Source organism: Coturnix japonica, chromosome 9, assembly GCF_054131305.1.
Source record: "Coturnix japonica strain WE chromosome 9, WE-NBRP24, whole genome shotgun sequence".
Taxonomy (NCBI): Eukaryota; Metazoa; Chordata; class Aves; order Galliformes; family Phasianidae; genus Coturnix; species Coturnix japonica.
Window position 1 is genome coordinate 901,807 of NC_140671.1, and position 21,061 is coordinate 922,867.

At 45.5% G+C, this 21,061-nt stretch overlaps 1 protein-coding gene across 50 annotated transcripts in view; it reads right to left on the reverse strand.

Annotated features, from left to right (window-relative positions):
• The window catches only part of ARVCF (ARVCF delta catenin family member), a 151,745-nt gene that overhangs the window by 26,230 nt on the left and 104,454 nt on the right, over nt 1-21,061 (reverse strand). For 29 of the 50 annotated variants that reach the window (XM_085555514.1, XM_085555489.1, XM_085555494.1 and 26 more), the window contains 5 exons: nt 20,043-20,542; nt 14,636-14,819; nt 7,846-7,963; nt 6,380-6,551; nt 1,419-1,490 (listed from right to left, as the gene is read on the reverse strand). In XM_085555514.1, coding sequence (XP_085411640.1) covers nt 1,419-1,490; nt 6,380-6,551; nt 7,846-7,963; nt 14,636-14,819; nt 20,043-20,542 — 1,046 coding nt within the window. Of the gene's footprint in view, nt 1-1,418; nt 1,491-4,281; nt 4,300-6,379; nt 6,552-7,845; nt 7,964-14,635; nt 14,820-20,042; nt 20,543-21,061 lie in introns of all 50 variants that reach the window. The other 21 variants (XM_085555492.1, XM_015877593.3, XM_085555490.1 and 18 more) reach the window with 1 other exon arrangement.

Below are 21,061 nucleotides of genomic sequence, written 5' to 3' on the forward strand. Positions count from 1 at the left end.
TTCAACACTTGAAGCATCTTAGAGCATCCACTTTTATGCCATTAGATGCCTGCTTGCATACACAAGAAGTCAAGGGATTTGTCTAAGCCAAATACCATACAGCCTTGGACTTCATTAGGAATAACTGACCAATGACACACAAGAAGCAGTTTTGCTCTTCTGAACATTCTCTTCACACTGTGACATTGATGAACAGAGGTGAACAATGCAGCACCTTCCTATCAGGAGGATCAGACCTTGGTAACACCTTCAGAGGGCTGACACACATCAGTGCTGATTCTGATCTCTTAATCTGCCATCTGAGACACTGCTTTCCGCTGCACAGATATGATTAATCCTTGTCCTTCCCCTCCTTTGCAGGCCTCCTGTTGCTGCTCTTGCTCAGGAATAAGGACTCTACCAACAAAGCCAAGGAATTGTACCACACTACATATTTAATACTCAGGACTACATGAAACCTGTAGCACTGCATCCCAACATTCAGCTGCCTACCCCAGTGTTCAGTTGCTGCTCTGCATGAAAAAAAACCTTATTACCGCAGTTTCACTTGCCTAGAAAGATTCTAGTTGAAAAGTCACTTTAATATGACTTTAATAATACATGAAAGAGATTAATCTATAATTGTTGATTTTTGAAATAGCACTTAACTGTGTCACTCAAACCGAGTGCCTTTGATGATTAAAACTCGCTTGGCTTTCCAGTCTCAGTTACAAGGATCTGCCTCAGCTGAGAGCTGATCTCATCAGAGCCAATTATCCTCCATGGCACAGATCTGACCTGGGCTTTTAAGGGTTTTAAGATGGCAATTGTATTCATCTTATCGAACAATCCAAAGTCCCAGAGATCATCTTATGACCTTTAATATTCAGGAACCTTCACTTGAACTAAATGTTCTGCAGGAAACTATTGGTTAAAAAAAATGTGAACAAAGAAGTGTCCTGAGTTTTTCTTCCTCCTGTCCATAATTCCCAACCTGAGCCTCTCCTGAAATGGAAATTCCACAACAAACCTATGGGCAGAGCTACAAACAGAACTGTCTGCTCTCCAGTACAACGCTTTGTTATGTGTGTAATGAAAAATAGATGGCATTCAAAACCAGCAAATTCTAAGCAGTTTTTAGAATTCAAAATATAACAATTCATCCACAGCCTTTGGATTTAGTAGTTACTTCTTCCTTGATTTTTTGGCAATCCTTGCTTCAAGGCAGCTTCTACCAGACTCTGTGCATTTAGCAGTTAAATACAAAAGCCGCTTGTATCTAGCACTACTAGATAAGAACAGGCACTGATAAATCCATCATTTCAGTTAAACAAATACAAAACAAAGATCAGCCTGGTAGGTTCACGTCTCAAACCCCTTTAAGAGCCTCCAGCTCTCACGCTGCTTGTCATTTCCAAAAGCACAGACATGAGCATTACCTTTCGCTGTCTCAGACCTCTTAGGCAAATCAAGTGTATCAAAATTCCTGTCCAAATCTCCATTCTTCTTTCCTGTCCAAAAGAGAAATAAGACAACAGATGGTGAAGACCAACCAATGAAATGCAATTTTAGCCATTTATTAGCAACTAATGGAAACAATTTCATATTTTTTCTAAGAGAGAGTTCTAAGCCATTACATAAACTTTAATTTAAACAGCTTGACACAAAGTGGAACAGCACCTTGACTTCACATTTAGGCTATGGATTCAATTTAATGTAAGCACCTGGGGAGAGAAGCGTTGATTTTCTCTTTCCCCACCACACAGACACTCTGGTTTGGGTAAGCACACACAAACCCTGTGGGATAACCAAGCATTGCCATTGCAGGTCCTGGAATAGAGGTACAAGATTCTGAAGGAAGTGCAGGAATCTACATGGCTTCTGAGCCCCACAGTTTGGCCTCCCTGAATTACTTTAGGGGGAAAATCCTGTTATTTAGTCCCCCTCCCTCAAGAACAGCAGAAGAAATTGCAGCAGCACAGTGCAGGGTGAATTCACACTCTGTTTAGCTGCCAGGGGGGGATCCTGAGCAAAGACCCAACCAGACTGATCAGGGAGGTCTGCAGGAAGGGCTGGAAGCTCCCCAAGTCAGGGGATACTTAACAGCACACAGAAAAAACCACTGCTTGGAAAACATAACATGGGGACTGGTCGGAACAGGTCACAAAACAGGGGAGGCCAATCCCTGTCCTGTTGTAGCAGGAAGCTGGAAGTCTCTCACCATGAACTCCATAAGCCGTTCTACCTCCTTAATGAAAGAATACACACATGCAGCACAGAAGAGAAACAGTGTTTTTAAATATCAGTATGAAGATTTAGGAGCACCAGTGAGAGGAGAAGAGCCCTCAGGACAGCACTACGTCCCCCCTTCCTTGGAAGTACTTTTTAACTCTGATACACCAGCACAGAGTTACCAGCCAACTTCCACTGCCGTACAAAACCAAACACGCATCTGGAAGTTCTGTTCATCTGAAGCCATTTGATTAAAGCGTGGCAAAGCCCCAAAGCCCATCTTCCTACACTGCCAAAAAGTCAAGGGACCACAGAGCATGTCAGTGCTCTGAAAGGCACCTTTCCTAAAGGGAAGGGCAGGGCACAGCTGTAACACGGCAGCCCTCCATCTAGTTTTTGTTCCATGAAAGAGCTTGAAATCCGTTTCTGGTATTCTGCTGCATCCTTTGAGCCGGCTGTGCAGAAGCAGCTATTTATTAAGCCATCTTTCCACCCTGCATCTTCCAATCTTCAGTCACAGTCTCAGTTTCTGGACCAGACTGAACACACTGGCCATCTTTTAAGAAGCCTTTACTGGTCTGTCTCTCAGAGGTACTAATCCAGCCCTCAGGCACAACCATGTCTCTTTAAAACAGAAGCTGCCAGCTGTAGTGGAAGAAATTCAGGAGGCAGAGCTGTGACCAATGGGATCCCTGCTTTACCAACTGCCTGTTTAATCCAATCCAGCAAGGGCCAGGTTCAGGAATTCCCACAGCACCTCCATTATCCAGGGCTTTCCTACAGGGAGGGGATGAGGAACACAAGGACTGAGCTGCAGCTGACTCCTAAAGAAATCCATCCGGAAGGCAAAGGTGCTGCAGCTGCTCCTGTTCCCATCTGATTTCTACAAGACCGGCAATATTGATTTGGATTTACTAACAAGGTGACAAGCATCCAGCAATTCTAAGAGCCTATCAATTACGGACCGCTCAGCCATCACCTACCCTGCATGACATCATGAGAAAACCAGCTTTGCTGAGAGCCGCTACAGCTCTGAATACCACTCAGTCCTGCCAGCACTATTAGCGCACAGGGATGTTTAAAAGCCGTGCTAGCAGCTTAAGGCACATGGTTTGGACATCTCAATTTTTTCCCTTCCATACATCTCCCTTCCTCCCCAAGTTTTACAGCTCCAGGAACAGGAGAGAAAAGATTATGCTGCTGGATGGAAAGCACAGCTCCAGTCTTGGCCAAGAGACAGACAGCTCTGAATGTGCCTGCTGACAGGTCTGTTTTATGAGACCTGGCTGAAGGAATTGGCACAGCAATCTGCTTTGGGAAAACAGCCTGACATGAGACTTGATTGTACGAGAAGCAATTTACAGCCTCTGAAACAGTAGGATTAAAATTCTTTCCCTCTCCCCCCACTACTTTTATATAAAAAAACAACCAAAACACGACCTTTGGCATCCTCACTGCCAGAAACTTAACAAGGACTGTGAGATATGACCCAGTGTTATTAACCAATAGTGCTGTTTATCATCTTCCTCAAGTATCACTTTGTTTTCTATGATAATCAATACAGCTATTCAGCCAGACCACTCCTGCTGAAAGATTAATTCCCAAGCACTTCTAGTTAAAAGAAATGGTAGTAATAATAGTGAAGAGATTCTTCATGACACCCCAAACAGCCCATGCTGTGCTTCTTAGTTTTGTTAACATGCTCCATCACCGTCCAGTTCAGCAGGTGATGGAAGGCAGGGGCTGTGCTCTGCAGGCCTAGCAAGGCAACTTGCACACTTACCTGTGCCCTCCCTCATGGGACTGTTAGGCTGGTTGCAAATCAATTATACCAGGACTGCATAAAAATGTGTTATTCCTGCTCTTAGCATGAGAAGAACAAACTGAAGATGCTCTCTCAATTACACAGCGGATTTCCATGCCTGCTGAAATGAGCAGGAGGGAGCAGAGCATGGTTGGAGCAGAGAATGTGGACGAACAAGAGCTCAATCTCAGCTCTTTGCCTTGCATGTAGAAGCTGAACAATGTAGATTATGGTGATGATGAAAAGAAAGTATTGCAGAGACTCACCTTGATTGAACCACTCCTCTAATTACCAGAAAAGCAGCAAAAGAAAAACAAGAATTTACAGGAAGGAAGAAAATACAAAGGAACAGTCACAAAGAGGCAGAATTTTACAGAATAGGTTAAAACCTCAAACTTACAAGAAAACCAGGAACTTTCATTGATTAAAAACCAACCAAAAAGAAACCCACCGAACCAAACAAACCAAACAAAAAGAAATGGGATATTCCACTCTCTTTCTTTTGTTCCTGCTGAGAACAATCCTCCCCTGCAGCTCATTCTTCCCCCGCCTCTCCTCGCTCTATGGGAAGGGCTCAGTGCTCAGTGGGGATGGAGGCTGCCCAGCCCCTCGCAGATGGGTTGGAAATGCTACGATCAATGACCATGGGCTGAAGTGAAATAAATATGGAAACACTACAAGACTGGGTGAGCAGAAGAGGGAGGGAATTGAAGTGACCTATTTTCCAGCCCTCGGCTGACACAATTAAGAGAGTTTCAGCCCAGGTATTCACATGAATTTAACTGGGGGAAAATGAATTTTCTATTTCCGTCTTTAAAGGCACATTCACAGCCCAAGCCCGAGCTGTCCTTGAGCACCAGCTCCGCCTGCTGCAGTCTGTGGGCTCATCCTTTGCCACACGGCTCTGAGAGCAATTAACCCAGAAGGACACGGTTGGTTTTGTGGCTGACAGACAGGAGCTGTCTGGGTGTATCAGCGCAGAATCGCGGCCAGCCGCGCAGGCAGCAGGTGGACACAGGCCAAGGACAGGCAGCTGAGCGCTCTGCTTTCACAGCCACCAGCAGGACGAGCACAGCTCCGCACCACGCTCCCGTCCTGCACAACGCACAGTGTTACACACAGCAGCGTGTTCACTGACTGCTGCTCTCAGGCGGCCAAACAACACAGGTGACCAAAGGCAGGAGAGAGGCTCGAGCCCATGTGCACTCCAGATTTCCGAAGGAGATCACAGTGCAGCTTTAGTCATTCACGATGAGAACAGGCTGGCCAGGCACATTGCACTGTCCTTTCAGTTTCCCCTCAGCTGTCAGAAGGTTCCCAGCAATTAATTTTCTGTTTTGTTTTTGTTTTTTTGAGCACAGCCTCAAGCTCTGGTGACAGACCACTCTAACAAAGCACCTTCACTCTGCACCTTAACTCAAATGGAACACAAAAATGTATGTGTACAGGTCACACAAAGGAAGCCCCCTGTACAGAACAGCCTCTCAAGTTCATACAATTCTATGTATTCCCTTCAGCACCAAAATCTCCCCATCAGATCCTGGCCATGAACAATAAGCCAGGACGCGAGCATGCACAAATGTGGACTCAAAATGGAGCTCAGACAGGAACCTGACTTCACTACCTCTGAATTCAGCCTACAAGTGTCATTTCTCAAAAACACCAAAGAAAACACAGGTTTCCTTTACACACAAACACATTTCACTGTCTCTTTTTAAGAGGAAGATGGGAGCAGGGTTACCAAGACTATTAATCTTCACTTGAAATGAAAATCATCTGCAATGTTCATGCCCCAGAGGAAAGAACAGGTCTGAAAGTGACTGACAATTAAAAGCTACAAAATCGTGTTTGCAATTTAAATTACTGAGTGACAGAACTGGGAGGTTCTGTCTCTTGGCTACACGTGAGAGGACGGCCCTTCAGTTTGTTTTCACATGTGGGAGACTGAAGGCATGGGACACAGACAGGCCTCCCATGCATGGAGATGGATGTGTGCTGGCCTGGCTGTCAGAGACAGCAGCACATGCTCTGCAGCCAAGCAAGCAGAATAAGCGTCCATCTGACAGATGTGAGAACACAGCCAAGAAAAGGATAGGGAGAGCACATCCACCATTATCCAGCAGCAGCACCTTACAACAGCATGCATCGCTTCTATTTAAAGCCAAGCAGAACGTAGCAATTGCAGATAAAGCTCCCAAATACCGAGCAGTAACACAGCAAGGGAGATGACCACGTGCCACAGCACTACAGACACGTACCTCTGCAACCTGCATCACTCTAGCATGACAAAAGGGCTTGCAAGAGCAGAACTAAACAGCACAGTTTACCCCATACAGTTCCAGTTTTCAGTTCTGTGAGTCATACCTTTGGCTTTCTTTCCACCAAAACAACCAGCATCATCTTTCTTCTTCTTCTGAGAGCCTCCCGTGCCCGCAGTCTGACCAGCATCAAGTTCTTGATACTTATCAGCTCCAGGGACCTCTTTGTGGACATGATAGGAAAGGTTCCGCATGATGCACACGCAATTCTCCACGGACTGTGACCAAAAAATTACATTAAAAATAAGTATTGTATCCTTCTGTTATATTACACTTATTACTTATTACTGCTATATTACACAGCGGAACGTTTGGAGAGATTATAAAAGCAAAAAAAGAAAAAAGGCCACCCACCCCTGGAAATGAATGGCACACTAAGAAAATTCAGTAAAAAAAAATTAAATGATTTCAGGTTCTTATCTGCTTTAAATTCTTTTTCTTCAAAAGTGAAGCACTTCATAAATACCCATTCAACACAAGAATTCTCTAATCAGGAATACCACCTGATCATGTACAAAGAATACAAATTCACCAGAAGATCAAACATGCAGCAGAAAGCCATCATTTAAGGTTCTTAGTTTAATACGGGACCTCTCACTCTTCCAACCTCTACAATCCCCAAGAGACTCTATTTATTACATTTCCTCCGAGTCAAAATGAAGGCGGTGTGAGGAGTTCAATGAGAACACACGTTGCTCTGTAGTAATAGCTGATTCATAACTTATAACACATCAGGCTTTGACATGAGCAATGTAGGCTGCAATGGCAGCCACCAGGTGGTTACAAAATCCACTTCCAAAATAGCTGATTAAGTGACAGGGCTTTAGAATTCCCTCACACACTCTATCACATGATGGGACAAAAAAAGAAATGATTAAATAAAGAATGAAGTTATTGGTGTTAAAAAGTGACAGAACGCTCCTTCCCTTCCTAATGGGCTGAACTTAAGATATTCCTAATGCTTTTAAACATCCTTTTATACACTACAGGATGAAGCAATGATAAAAGCAGATGAACTAACACTGGTACCTAACAAAAGAAAAGAAAGCCATAAAAAGCACTGCAGGTCTAAAGGCATGTTTTAACATCTTGGCGCTACAGCATTTTAAAATGGCATTGAAAAAACTCTTTAAAATGAGAACTAATCCTTCTGCTGTTGTTGTGGCAATACCACAGGACTCAGTTCTGATTTGGAGACTGCACTTAGGGAAGTTGATTAATGCAGAACAACAGCAATAACACCATCAGGATAATAAAGGACTGCTCTCCTCACCCATCACAGCCACTTGCCTTTGCTCATCTCGACAGCCATATCAGGTAAAGCAGCAGCATGCTGATCCTCTGTCAGTACTATCATGGGTATCGTGACAGAGATGAGAGGAAGACAGTTACTGTGTTTTAAGAAGCAAGCACAATCCCATTCTAAAACTAGCAAAATAGAAGTCAGACCGAGCATAGCGCTTCAGACTAAAGTAATAGCAACATCATTCATGTTTTACTGTTCAACCTCACCTTATTGTCTGTATCTTTCTTGCCAACTGCAGACTGTAGGGCATGAAGGAGGGCATCCACCAGGCCATCACACTCTCGTAGCCTTCTACGTGCTTCTGCTCCATCTGAACTTACATTCCTAACAAAAGAGATTTAAAAGAAACATTACCCTCCGACCTCCACCCACAGGGCTGAAGGTGTGTTGATTTATAATGCAGTCATTAAGAACTCATTGTCTCGGATCAAAAATTTGAAGGCAAGCCTCCTTGCTAATTTAAAGAAGTATTCAGTTCAGTTTTCTTCATGTGCTCATGACAACCTGCATGGCTGTGTGGAGCATGGCTTGCCTTTCACATCACTGTCACCTCCCTCACTGAGCTCACAGACACTGCTGGGTTTCCATCACCATTCAGCAAACATTGATGAATGTCAGTGGGTGCCATTTTTTCTGCATGGAGGAGCTCAATGACTCCATCCACACTCCCATATCAGACCCCATTCTGTCAGTGCCCCTCTGCTGCCATCTGTCACACAGCAACAAAACATAACGGGATGTTGGTGGGAAGGTTCAACCTCTGCTGCCGTACCACCAACAGCCACCTCCGATGTTGTGGACCAGCATAATGAAGTAGGAGGCATTACTTTTGGAGCAGCTCTTGTATGATCAATCTATCATGACCCAGTTTTTGGGAGGGAATGAAGTAACAACACAATTCTCAGGTGCGTTCATCAGCAAGACTGCATGTAAGTTCTCTCCCACCTGAAACGCACCGATTTCAACAGCACAGTTAACACTTCAGCTGTCGGGGTCTGTGAATTCCACCAACCCACATGAGGTCACCTTTCAAAGCTCAGGATACAGCCATTAACTTCTGCTACCAGGACAGCACGGCCAATTTTTCCTTTCTCACTGACTGCAGGGACTGCCAATCTCAAAGTAATTAACAGCTCAGTCATCGTCTGGACTCTCAGCACCCAGACAGGCTGCCATATTAATTGCATGACTGCAGAAAAAACATTTTCTCAGACCTCTCAGAGCCCGAAGTCACTCACCTGTGAGCCAGCTGCTGCTACAGCACATGTGCTTGTAATTAAAGACACATACGAAACTGCAGAGAAACGAGTCCTTTCCTCAGCACCCGCTGCACAGACTCACCTCCAGCCACGGCTGACACAGGGCACAGTAGTGGCTGTTCAAACAGCCTTCCATAGGATACTTAGAAGAGAGAATGTGTGCTATTTCTTCATCTCCAGCTGTACTCCTTTAGTAGTAAAAGCCTAAACGTGAATTTTAATATGTGGTTTTTATCCTCAAAAAACCTGTCCTGCCTGTATCAAACATAAATAAGCAGGAGATTTCTGCAGGGTCAAATTAATAGCTAGTTAATATTCTGCACAAGTCGCACAGGCATCAAACTTTACAGTAGTAATGTCATAACTCACACTAGAAAACACGTCCCTATGAGCAGCTCATGCAGAACCATCTGCTCTGCAAATGCCTGACGCTCTTTGCTAAACCTCCCTGGGATTCACCCAACAACAACGGAATCCCTTCCCCTGTCTGTCACTGTAACCCAGACACACCAGAGAGCTCAGCTCACATCCTTCACCTGCACTGCAGTCGGGGCAGCAGAGGGCCCAGGGAGGCTGAGCCCACAGAGAACAACAGCTCCTGCCTCCACAGCATGAACTGCTGCTGCACAGCAAGAGCTCCCAGGGGAACAGCTGCACTTCAGACACACACACAAGTGTGCCCTAAAGTGACAAGGAGAGGTGGGCTCTGATAAGCTGCCACCCGGCAGTCCCTGGAGAAGAGCTGCTGGTGTTGGATGCACAATGTGGATGCGGTGCTGGGCTGACCAGGAGCTGCGCAGGAAGGGCCCCAGACTGCCAGCACATCGACTGCACGGCTCCTGCTGCTCTGCAGTTCTAGGGACAAGACATGAAGTTACTGCCTGCGATACTACCATGGCAAAGGATGGAAAGGAGTCGCAGTGCAGAACACGCCTCAGCCAGAGATCTGAAAACCTTCACACGATGACCCCTCCTCAAATGTACGCAGCCCAGCCTGTAGGCAGGACCAGGGAGAGAGGATGTGCAAGGATGATTAAATATGTGCTTTCCCTGGGAAAACAAAACAGAGCACACCTAAGTAAATGTTAAATGAAAGCAAATACCTTCCAGCAGAGAAACACATCAGACTAGGAAACGAGTTGGTATTAAAGACCATAGAGAATGGTGGGAAATGTGTGAGAAATCCCTTCATACTCCAGCTAAGTTTACCATTAGCCCCAAATAGTCTTAATGATATGCAGGTTTGAATGTAGCAGTTAGACGTGCAGAACAGAGCCCCAGGACAGGTGAACCACTGCTACTATCAGCGCCATGCACCACAATTACCCTCAAGAGAAAAGATTTAATGGTAATCAAATGCAAGGCGCTTCATTTGCAGGATTCCAGTGTGAAGGGCAGCACTGTGCTCTCTCTTAAAACCCAAAAGCCGGCACTGAGCTCCAGTTTTCCTCTTAAAACAAACAAACAAGCAAACCTACAAAGAGAAACTTCAAAAGATAAACACAGGAGAGACGTTTTCTTCTCTGCACACTTAAGGCCGGACTCTGCCCGCAGTGCTGTGTGATGCCGGGCTGGAAGGGCCGCCCCACCGCGCTGCAGACGGAGCTGAAAGCCAAAGGTTGCAGCATTACTAACGCTTACCAGCGCACTGAGATCAGCGGGAGGAAAAAGTACTTCGTTCAGAAACACAGCTGGGGATGAGGACAACAGGTTGAGGGGACTTTGCTTCTTACAGAAATAGAAAGCTAAAATGGAATTTTTTAGATATCTTTCTCGTAGGATTGCCAGCTTTCCCTGGAAGAAGCACAGAGACGCAGACAAGCTGCAGCTGGGTCGGTGATAAGCACTTCTCAACAGCCTCTGTGCGCACACTGCAGGGCCTCAGCCCAAATTAATCTTACTTTCTGCAATCTTCCAATAGTGATTTTTCCACTGCTAAGCCAAGAAGTAACGCTGGCTCCACTCTCCAGCTCAGCACTGCTGCGGGAGGTAACGACATCCACAATCACCGCCCCGGGCTGCAAACATCCCCAGCGGGTTATGGAGCAGAGCTCTGCCAGGGCTGAGCAGGCACAGCACACACACCTGGCTGCACCACCCCCAGTGCTGACCCCACTTGGTCTGCCTGGCTCTGACATCTCTACTTCAGCAGGTAGAAGGACGTAGGGCTTTCACAAGTCTCGTTTAAACATTTCACTCTCCATGCCCACCCCCTGAGGCAGCCCAAGGCCTTGCTTTACAAGCACCCCTTCCACACTCACACTCTGCTTCACTGATATGAATTTTTATTTGGATGTCAGCCAAAGGAGATCGATAAGTAACAGCCACAGCAAACACACACTGCATCCGAGTGCATTTCAAGTTACTGCATGTCCCAAAGGGGGAACACAAAGCCCTTCAAAATCATTCCATCATTTCATGCAGAAATACAATGAATCCCATACTTCAGTTCACATGAAATACCAAGAAGTTTAATTGGTATTAAGTTCATTGTTCTGAAAATAAGGAAGAGAAAGCAAGAAGCTGCCTGTGACATGAAGATAGCCTAATCCAGGCCTCTCTGCTGACAGACACCTATAGAACACAATGGAGCCAGGCAGCAGACAGCTGAACCAGACAGCAAGCAAAGCATACAGTGAAGAATGAGGAGGACAAAGTCCAAACAACATGAGCAGAAGAAAACATGGGGGGTGCTGATGGTGATGCTGGTAGGAGCAGCTGTGCATCAGATCTGGGCAGGTGATCTCAATGGACATTTATGCTCTATTTAAATATCTTCTGCCAGCCAGACCCAAGTAGGAAGTGCTGCAGCTCTCGCTGCCTTCCAGCTACTTGAATAGAGAGACCAGCTTTGTTCAACTGCCCACATGTCTATAAAGGACATCACAAAAGGCAGCCTTGAAAACTGACTTCACAAGCAGAAGCTGTTGTCCAAGAAACATCTGCACAGAGCAACAGGTCTAAGGCACGCTGCCATGACCCAGAATCACACCAGAGCTGTTTCTGAGATCCCCCTGCAATAAGCAAGGGCTCAGACACCACTAACACAGCTGAACAAGATACAGATGCGTAGCCTATTTTCTCTTACTTGTGGCTTTCTACATCCAAGATATCACACAATAGCATTTTAGTTAAATGCTGCTGACTGGTTACCTCCAGCATGACCTACTTGGAGAGCCTTTGCTCGTGCTCCTGTAATGCAAAACCACACATTAATGCACTACAGGAGAATTCCACAATACCCAGCAGCTGCTTGGCTTTCCGATTATTCCAGACTCTGCTTGGAAGAAAGGCTAAGAGGTCCCTCCTGCTTTATCATATAAGCTTGCTGCAATGTGAAAAGAATCTCAAAAACACAGCAATGAGGTAGTATGTATCTAATGGAGGATCACAGCTCACATGCCTTCCAAAGCAAACCATGGGCTCTGCACTGACTGCAGCGAGCTGCTCCCACCTCTTCATCCCACCACAGCAACAGATGTTTCTGTAGGTTCCCTCCCCTGGAGTGCAGGGGGAAGGGACCTACATTCATTCCTAAGGAATGACAGAAGGCAATAAGCAAGTGCACAACTTTGAATTTATACTTCAGATTTTATTGTAAAGCATTAAGGTTGCACGTAAGTAGGTTATGTCTCTGCTGCTAAAATCTATGCATAATTTATTTATATTACAAGCTAAACATCAGGAACTGTCAGGAGGAACCCTAACAGCTCCTTACTAGCACGAATTAAACGCTCTGCTCAGCATCTAAGCCCCAGGACAGCCATATGCTGTGATCCTGCACAGTATCAGTAAGCTAATTAAGAAACCGCCTTCGCTTGCTCCTCTGTACTGAGAGGTGTGGGTTTGGAATCCGAGCTGTTTTTTTCCAGTCTGGGTTGGGCAGATAAGCTTCTCCTGTGCCGAAAAATGAAGATTCACAGGCAAATTTTTGTTCCTTTTTTTCCCCTTCTTTTTAATCTCTTTGATAACTGTTATTTTGCTGAAATCCCAGTTCTGAAGTACCTACCCCACAGAACACTAACAGCCCTGTGAGCTCCAGCGGGCACCCAGAGGCTGCACCCACATGTGACAGCAGCAGAGCAGGTACAGGAGGCGGAGACATGGCAGCACCTGCCCCATCCCTCTGGTGGGGAGGCTGTGCCAGCTCTTGAGAAGGCCTCCAGGTACCGAGCAAGGGTGGCCCAGCACGAGGCATCCCCAGCTCACCCCTGCCCAGAACCAGGCTGCTTTGGGCTGAGAGCAGAATGCAGCACTGGGGGACTCTATTCCCCACCCAACAGACAAGTTTAACTAAACAATTAAATGGATCGTGGTTCCAAAGCAGCTTGCACTGCTTCACCTTCACCTCTTGGGCATCTACAACATCAAACAACGTGGAAGCACAGAAATCCAAACCCAGTTTCTGTTCACGATTCCTGAGAATACTACAAAAGATGTACAGGAGGAACATGCACGTACATTAAACATTCTGTCCTCCACAGAAAAGCCTCAAAGCATCCTCATAAAAAACACCACATTCAATATCTTAATGATTCACCATCAAGCACCCTATTTCCCCTGCAGTAAAATTAATGTAACCAGAAACTGCACACACTCACACATCATTTCCCACATTGCAGAGATGATTTTTATTTTTGGCTGCCAATCTACTGATTCCATCCCTCATGTCAGCAAACACTGTTTCACACTTGCCACAACTCCAAGCTTTTGTTTTCACAGAGCAGCAGTTTCATTTGTGCCTACTGGAGGTTTCCATTCCCTGTTACGGTCTCTAGGACCAACCCCCTGAATGAATCTTTTCCAACTACCGCTATTTACCAACCTCGTGGGAAACTAAGGCTGAAGGTGCAGACCTGAAGTGAAGGGAGGGAAGGTGAAGATGACCGGCCCACTCAGGTGCTTTGGAGTTTGAATTTCACCCAAACCAGAAAGCAGCAGTGATACCAAGACTCAAACCACATTTAATCTCGCTGAAGTTGTCAGAACAGCAATTATCTCCATGTTCCTCAAGTCCCCGTTACTTCCCAAGCCACCAGGTCACCCTTCTCTTCCCAGCAGCTGATGCTGAACAAGCTGCTGTGTGCAGCTTCAACCTGAGGAATGCGTGTTTGAGTGGCAGTCAGGTGGGTGCAGTCTGTGTTTGCACACACACAGCCAGGTCTCGGAACCTCGAGGCTACTTGTGAATGTGAATGTCTGTGTATTGGAGAACTGACAAGAAATGCTGCAACCACAGATGGTACCTTGGAAAAAAAGAGTATTTTGCATCTGTTTACTATGCAAATTAATTCATTTAACATTTGTTGGCAGCAGGTCAGTTTGGAGCAGGAATCAGGCTAGAAAGCAGGCAAATTAGGAACTAAGTTCTACTCCATCCTCTTACAATTCAAAAAAAAAACCCAAAAACCTAATAGAATTCAAATTAGGCAGAAGAGGCAATTAAACCCAAAATGAATTTAACTTTTCAACCATTAAAATCTTCATCGCTTCCAGAAAACTAAAAATCGCGGTGGACACGTACACAGAAAGCAGAACAGGTTACATGAGTGCAGCAGTGCTCCCAGCCCAGGGGCAGCACAGCCGCCCTGCAGCACTGCTATCCCCCCATAAAAAGGGGATTTCTTCGCAAAAAGTGAATATATACAGCACTTCATTCCAAATAAAACGAATATAAAGAAAATCCTATGTGCAGGATACTGTGAACAACAGATTAATAGTCCAGAGTTCCACCTTACCGTAAGCAACCAGAAGTGTTCTTGAAGACAGTCGTCCACTCCGCATCGCGAGGCTTCGAGTCCTCGTTGGGCTCACTCTCCCAGCCTGAATGGGGGATGATCACCTCGTTGGTGAGCGTCTGCAGGCCGTGGTTGATGATGACCATCTTCAGGGGCTCATAGGAAGACAAATTCCATAGAGTGCCTTCAGAGAAAATGTGATCGTTAAACAAATAAGAAGGCAATAATAATGACTTTTAATTCCCAAATTAAATAGAACTGCTAAGTTTACAGAGAATCACCACAAAGCAATATGATAAAACTAATAAGATGTTTAGTAAAAGCAGATGAAGCACACAGCTTAGTGAACATCCCACAGCTGCTGCAATGGAAGAATGCCCACAGATGTGGAAGCACGTATCAAGAGACAGATATTGTTCAGTTGATTCAATCTCACAACAGAGTACACAAACATAGAGTGCTATTGGAGATTAATGGGGCACTCCTGACATATGCAAATCGTGATATTGTTAAGCCTGGCTCAAAAAGCAAAAATTGATCCGGTGAAGTAGACAGGTCTTAAAAGCAAGTCCTAAAAACACGGCTGAATTTATGGAGGGTCATTGATCTCACACTTATTCTCCGCACAAGGCAGTGTTTCACTCAAGACTATTATTTACTTTCACATCTTGCTGTCAGAGGCAATATCTGTGTTCCAACCACCACGTGCCACAGGCACACAACTCCCTGAAGAAGCTGCTAATCAGAACTGCTCCGCTGCCTTCCCATCCTTACCACACTTAGGAGCTCAAGTTGACAGATGTCAAGCACAAAAATGACACAACAGCCTTACAACTGTAAAAACATCCCATTTTGGATACGGGATGCAAATTTCCAGCAGACAGCTCAGGCTTGTGAAGGACTGGAAGAGATTTGCTTCAGACAACACAGCACAGCCCAGCAGCGCTGAACAAGACGCAGTAATGACACCTGGAGGGAGCCATGCACACACTGCTGGCCTCCGAGCTCAGCTGCCAAGATCAGCAAAAATTCAAATCAACTGCATGGAAAAGCATTTCGCAGAGCTGACAGTGAATCTGTGCACCTTGCAGCATGAGCTGTTGATATTTGCCTCTGAGTGTTTATCTAAAACAAAACACGAAAGAAAAACAAAGGTACAACCTGCTGCTCCCCTCCATTTCAATCAGGTTTTTAAACCTAATGGGGAAAAGATTTTGGATCCATTACTTGTCAACCATGTTAAGAAATCCATGGCCTCACCAGAGCCCACTGTGAGCGCACAGCGGGTTGTGGGAACGCAGCCCAGCAATGAGCACAGCCAGCACAGCCAGGCAGGAGGAGCTACCGTCCATGCAAGTCCTCCTTCACAGCTATGGGCAAGACGTGTCCAACACCAAGTGTCCTTCTCTCGTATCAGAGCATTATCTGTACAGGGTCACAACAAGCACCACGTGGGAAAAGGAATTTTATCTCCATCCGAGTAGTGGGTGGCACTTCTATGATAAGCACAGGGGCCGGCGATTAGCAGAGCCTCTGAAGTCTCACACTGTGTTGTCTCCATTTCAAAGTGCTGTGTACAAAACCCAGGCATCCACTCAGACCGAGGAGATGAGAGAACAGGATGAACACAACATATCTTTGCTTTGCATCTTTTTAGGAGATGATATAAAATACTGCTTTGTAAAACAGCTTCCTTTTTACCTCACTATTCACAGATACACCAATGGGTCCCTAAATGCATTGCTGGCTCAGAACTTCTGATAAGTCACACACAGAATGAGAACGTCCAGCACTGAATGCCATGGACACGTCCCAGAAAGCTGTACAGGATAAAGCAGGGCTGCTCCACCGGGTTGTGTGTGAAGCATTTGGGATTTGCAACAAAAGAAGACAGCAACAACTGAGGAGCCAGCACAGTGCTCCCAAGGACACCCTGTTCCTTTTCTTCTGAAATGGAACGTATTTCGACTGGAAGCAACACGAAGATCCAAACTCATCTCTACCTGGGAGAGTTTCAGAAACCGACAGCCCTTTGTATTGAAGTGCACCATCCTTGAACACAAACTCCTCTCACATCTGAAATGAGATTCTGCCCTTCCCTCTTCCTTCCTTCTCTTCTATATTCTCATTCTGCAGTAGTTATTCCAAGACACTGAACCCAGCTGGGTTCCAGCAGTATCCTCACTGCACTGCAGAACTGACGCATCACAACCAACAGGGGTGAATCCCACCGAGGCTGCTGACACCTCCACTTTCTCAGCACGTTAATCAGGGACAACAGCAACACGCTGAATTTCAGAAATACTGATTGTCAAAAATATATCCGAAGTTTTTAAGCTACAAACACAGATACACACTGCATGTTGCATTACAAGCTATTAGGGCCATAGGCAATTTCCTAAATCTCTGCCTCCTTGGAGCTAACTGCGCAAAGAAGGTTCCCAAAGGCATTGTGCCAGAGCACCAACGATGCTGTTACCTTCCACAATCAAAGGCAAATCTTACACTGTGCTTCCTTACTTGCAAAAATCGACTGTCACCATGAAGTTAGCTCAAACGAAGAGTTAAACACCTTTTGTGGTCTATACCGAATCATTTATCATTCGTGAGGAAAGCAGCACCCTCCATCCCATTCACCACAGACTTGTATGTCGGTCCCGTATGTGGTTACTGGGCACCTCCAGACCTGTCTTACCACGTGGGGATGACCAGCAGGTGTGAACATTGTGTGAGCCCATCCACCTGAAAGGTTCTGTTACAGTATTAGATCCAAATATACCCGTCACAGCATTTTGAAGGTCAATCATTTGTCAGTTAACACCAGTCTGGCAAGACAAAGCACCAAGAAACTCCTGTTCTGCACCACTTAAAATCTGTGCAATGTCATTAAACAACAAAATCACTTTCAACATTCTCACAAAGAACAAAATTATTCATTAATGACATCAAACTCTGATCACTTTTCTAAGAACGTAATAGAATTCAGGTCTTGCATATCAGATAGGAACATTTGCTCCATTGAAAAAAACCCCTATCAATCACTCAAGATAAAAAACACTTACAGCTTTCCCAATCAGAACAGATTCTATTCCTTATCAGCTTAATCCTCATTTCCCTCCAGTTATCATGAAAACCATCCTCTGAGAGTTCAGCAGCATTTTGCCAAGACAAGAGAGGGATGCAAGGGACGGTTCTGTGGGATCTTTCTCATCAACACACAACTCATGATTTACTCATGGCCAGGAACACAAGTTCCTCAGTGCAGCAGATGGAGCCAAGTGAGATCTATGCTATTTCATGATTCCACCTTGAGTTTTGTGAATACTTTTGATAGCTTCACATATTTGTGTGACCTGGATGGACATGATGCTTCAGTGCCATTTGCAGACATATCAGGAACAATTCAGCCTTCAGAAAGCAGCCAGCGTTGGGTTAAAGAAATAGTAAAATGCAGGAAGTCAGCACGTCCGTGCCAACCTCAGACACGCCGCCTTTTGGAGCTGATTCCTGAGCCGATGGTAACACACCATCAGCTGGGGTCCAAACACTGGCTGCAGAGCACTCCAGCATCAGTTACAGAAGCATTGCTGGAATACCCTGCTCTTCTATAGGACGTTTGAATGTCTCACACCGGATCTGGGAATGTCATTTTAGAAGTGGACTGAGGCCACTCCTGGTTAGGAAGAGATTAAATGCAGATCATCTGTTGCTGGACATCTGTTTAGGTTAAGGCCCCCAATATTCCTGGAGCTCCTCAGGAAAGGGAAATAAAGAGTTTTAAATAGCAAAAAAGGAGTGGAACGAAAGTGCTATATTTAATGAGCAGGAGGTGCTATCAAATAAAATTTATTTGAATTGCAAAACTAATGAATCAACTGGAAATGGAGGCAATCACCATTTAGAATAAAAAGGGGAAACAACCAGTTTGTTTCTGCCATCCCAGAAGTGACTGATTACCGCCTGGCATTAGAACGATGTTCCCTCAGAGTAAATTACAGACCAGTTTCTCCTTTCCCGAACCTAAAGAACCGATTGTATTCCCTCCCAGCACCCCAGAAACGAGTTTTCAGTAAACCAGAACAGCAGATTCACTTTTTTTTTTTTTTAAATAAAGTCATCACACGACACGAGTGCAACAAATGGAACATAAATATTACCTACAGAGCTTCCCTGTTAGAGACAAAGCACACAGAGCAACCACAGCAACGCGTGCTACTGAGAGCCCTCCTCTACCAGCTGTGTGGAAAAGGACTGGGAAAACAACCCTACATTGTATTTAAACCTAGTTTACTAAATGTGTTCTGAATGGTGGGGGAAGAGCAGTTGGAACGCCCAAAGCCACGGTTCCTCTCAGAGAATTACCATTACCAGTAAAACCTGGGCAGCTGCCATATTTTTGAGGCGATTATAGAATTACAATGCTTACTTCAAATGGCTTAATCCATGTTTGCAATAGGCTCTGCTTGGACAGCCCTACACTGATAAGGCAGCCAAACAGTTTCAGTCCTGGATCCATTTTTTGTGGAAAAAACTTTTCTTTCCTGGCACTGAAATCCAGTGCAGCTCCCCAGGTTTCCCCATTGCTTCTGAGAAAGAGAAATCCACTGCAATCCTCATGAGTTATGGGAGACCGAAGAACAATATATTTCTCCATAGTTTAAGAGCTGACATACTTTTTCACCTTCTTCCACTTAATGGCTGAACTTTGAAACTTGGCGTACACTTTATTACTCCTTTTGGACCATGTCCAAGACTAAGTTCAAATAAAAATAGGCTGAAAAATGGAGTTCTAAGTGATTGAAAAATCCCTGGAAAGCGTGCAAGAATCCGCTATCTTAAAAATGTAATTCTCCCTTTCGCAGTTGTAAGGAACAACCCACACAACCACCAGAGCTTCTCCTCACTCTCAGCCACAGACACGCAGTGATTTATATGTAGCCTCAGACCAGCTCCAGGGCAGGACGCGCTGCTGAGGAGTCTGACCTATCAATGCAAAGTAGTCGGGACAGTGCAGCAGGATTGTTTTAGAAGAGACTAAGTTCTAGATTAGCATATCTTACCTCATGACTGTAGCACACTGAGGGCAAGGGCAGCACAAATTACCTGTCAATGGCATTGCTATAGCTCACTTGAAGCTTTAGTTGCTCAACCACATGCTACATCCAGAAAGCACCATCCATCCCTCAGCGCCCAGGAAAACCAGTGTGCTACATATACAGATGATCATTAAGTCCACCTAAAGGAGGTATAAGCCTTAGGCTTTCTCACACCACAGACTCAGTACAGCCAAAGGAACAGCTGCAGCCAGTGATATAAATGCAACCTCCTCCTCTCCAGAACTTCTTGTTCTTGAAACTGGAAAGACGCCTCTAAAGAGTAACTTGTTAAAGAAGATGCAGACACTGACCTGTAATTAGCTCTCTGACTTCCATGTCATTTGTTTTTCGCAAGAGCCTGATCAAAGCAGGGATCCCATCACAGTTCTTTATAGCCACCTTGTTTTCGTTATCTTTCCCATAGGAGATGTTCCTGAGGGCCCCGCAGGCTTTGCGATGGACCTCTGGCTTTGGATGATCAAGCAGGCCCACCAAGATGGGGATCCCCTTGAGGTGCCTCACGTCCTTTTTGATTTTATCATTCTCGTAGCACAAGTGCTGCAGGTAGGCAGCAGCATTCGACTTGACCGGGTCAATAGGGTGGCTGAGCATGGCAATGACTTCAGGGAGGTCAGGGTCCCTCCACCTGGGGTCCTTGCGAATGCTGTCGATGGAGGGCGAGCGCTTCCCCAGGCGGTCGATGCTGGCCATGCTGCCTCGCTCTGGCTGTGCCAGCGGTGCCGCGTAGCTGCCGTGGAGGTACGGGATCCTCTCTTCCACCATCTCTGTCTCAATGGGGTCATCGTAGCCCCTGCAAGAAGCAACAGTCCCGAGAGAAAGAAAGGAAAAATACATGTAATTTAAACATCCCGTGCCTCCAAGTCAATACGGAGATTTCAGCTGTTATCAAACCCTTTAATATCACAAAAATCATCAGGGACAATGTATTTACACGTTCAAATAATTTCTTTCTAGTAACTTGAAAATTAATCATAGGGCCAAGTGTGGCTTTTCACCTGCACCCAGCTGAGGGCCCTTAGAAAGGCAGACTGCTCAGCACAGGACGAGGAGCGATGAGAACCGCAGCAGGAACAGCCCACCGCGCTCAGGAGCCCAGGGGCTCTGCACTCAGCCTGGTGTTCTGCCAGGGCTGCTGACTGCCAGCATCTTGCCTTCCATCTGCTGCAGCACGTCAGCTGAGGTTCTGGGATGCTGCAGGTCTCAGTAATCACCTGTCTCAGGGAACTGATCAAATCAAATCCCAGCACAGATAAAATCTGGGAAAGTGCTTGCGGATTTGTCTTCTTACTTGTGGCTTCAGCATAGGCAC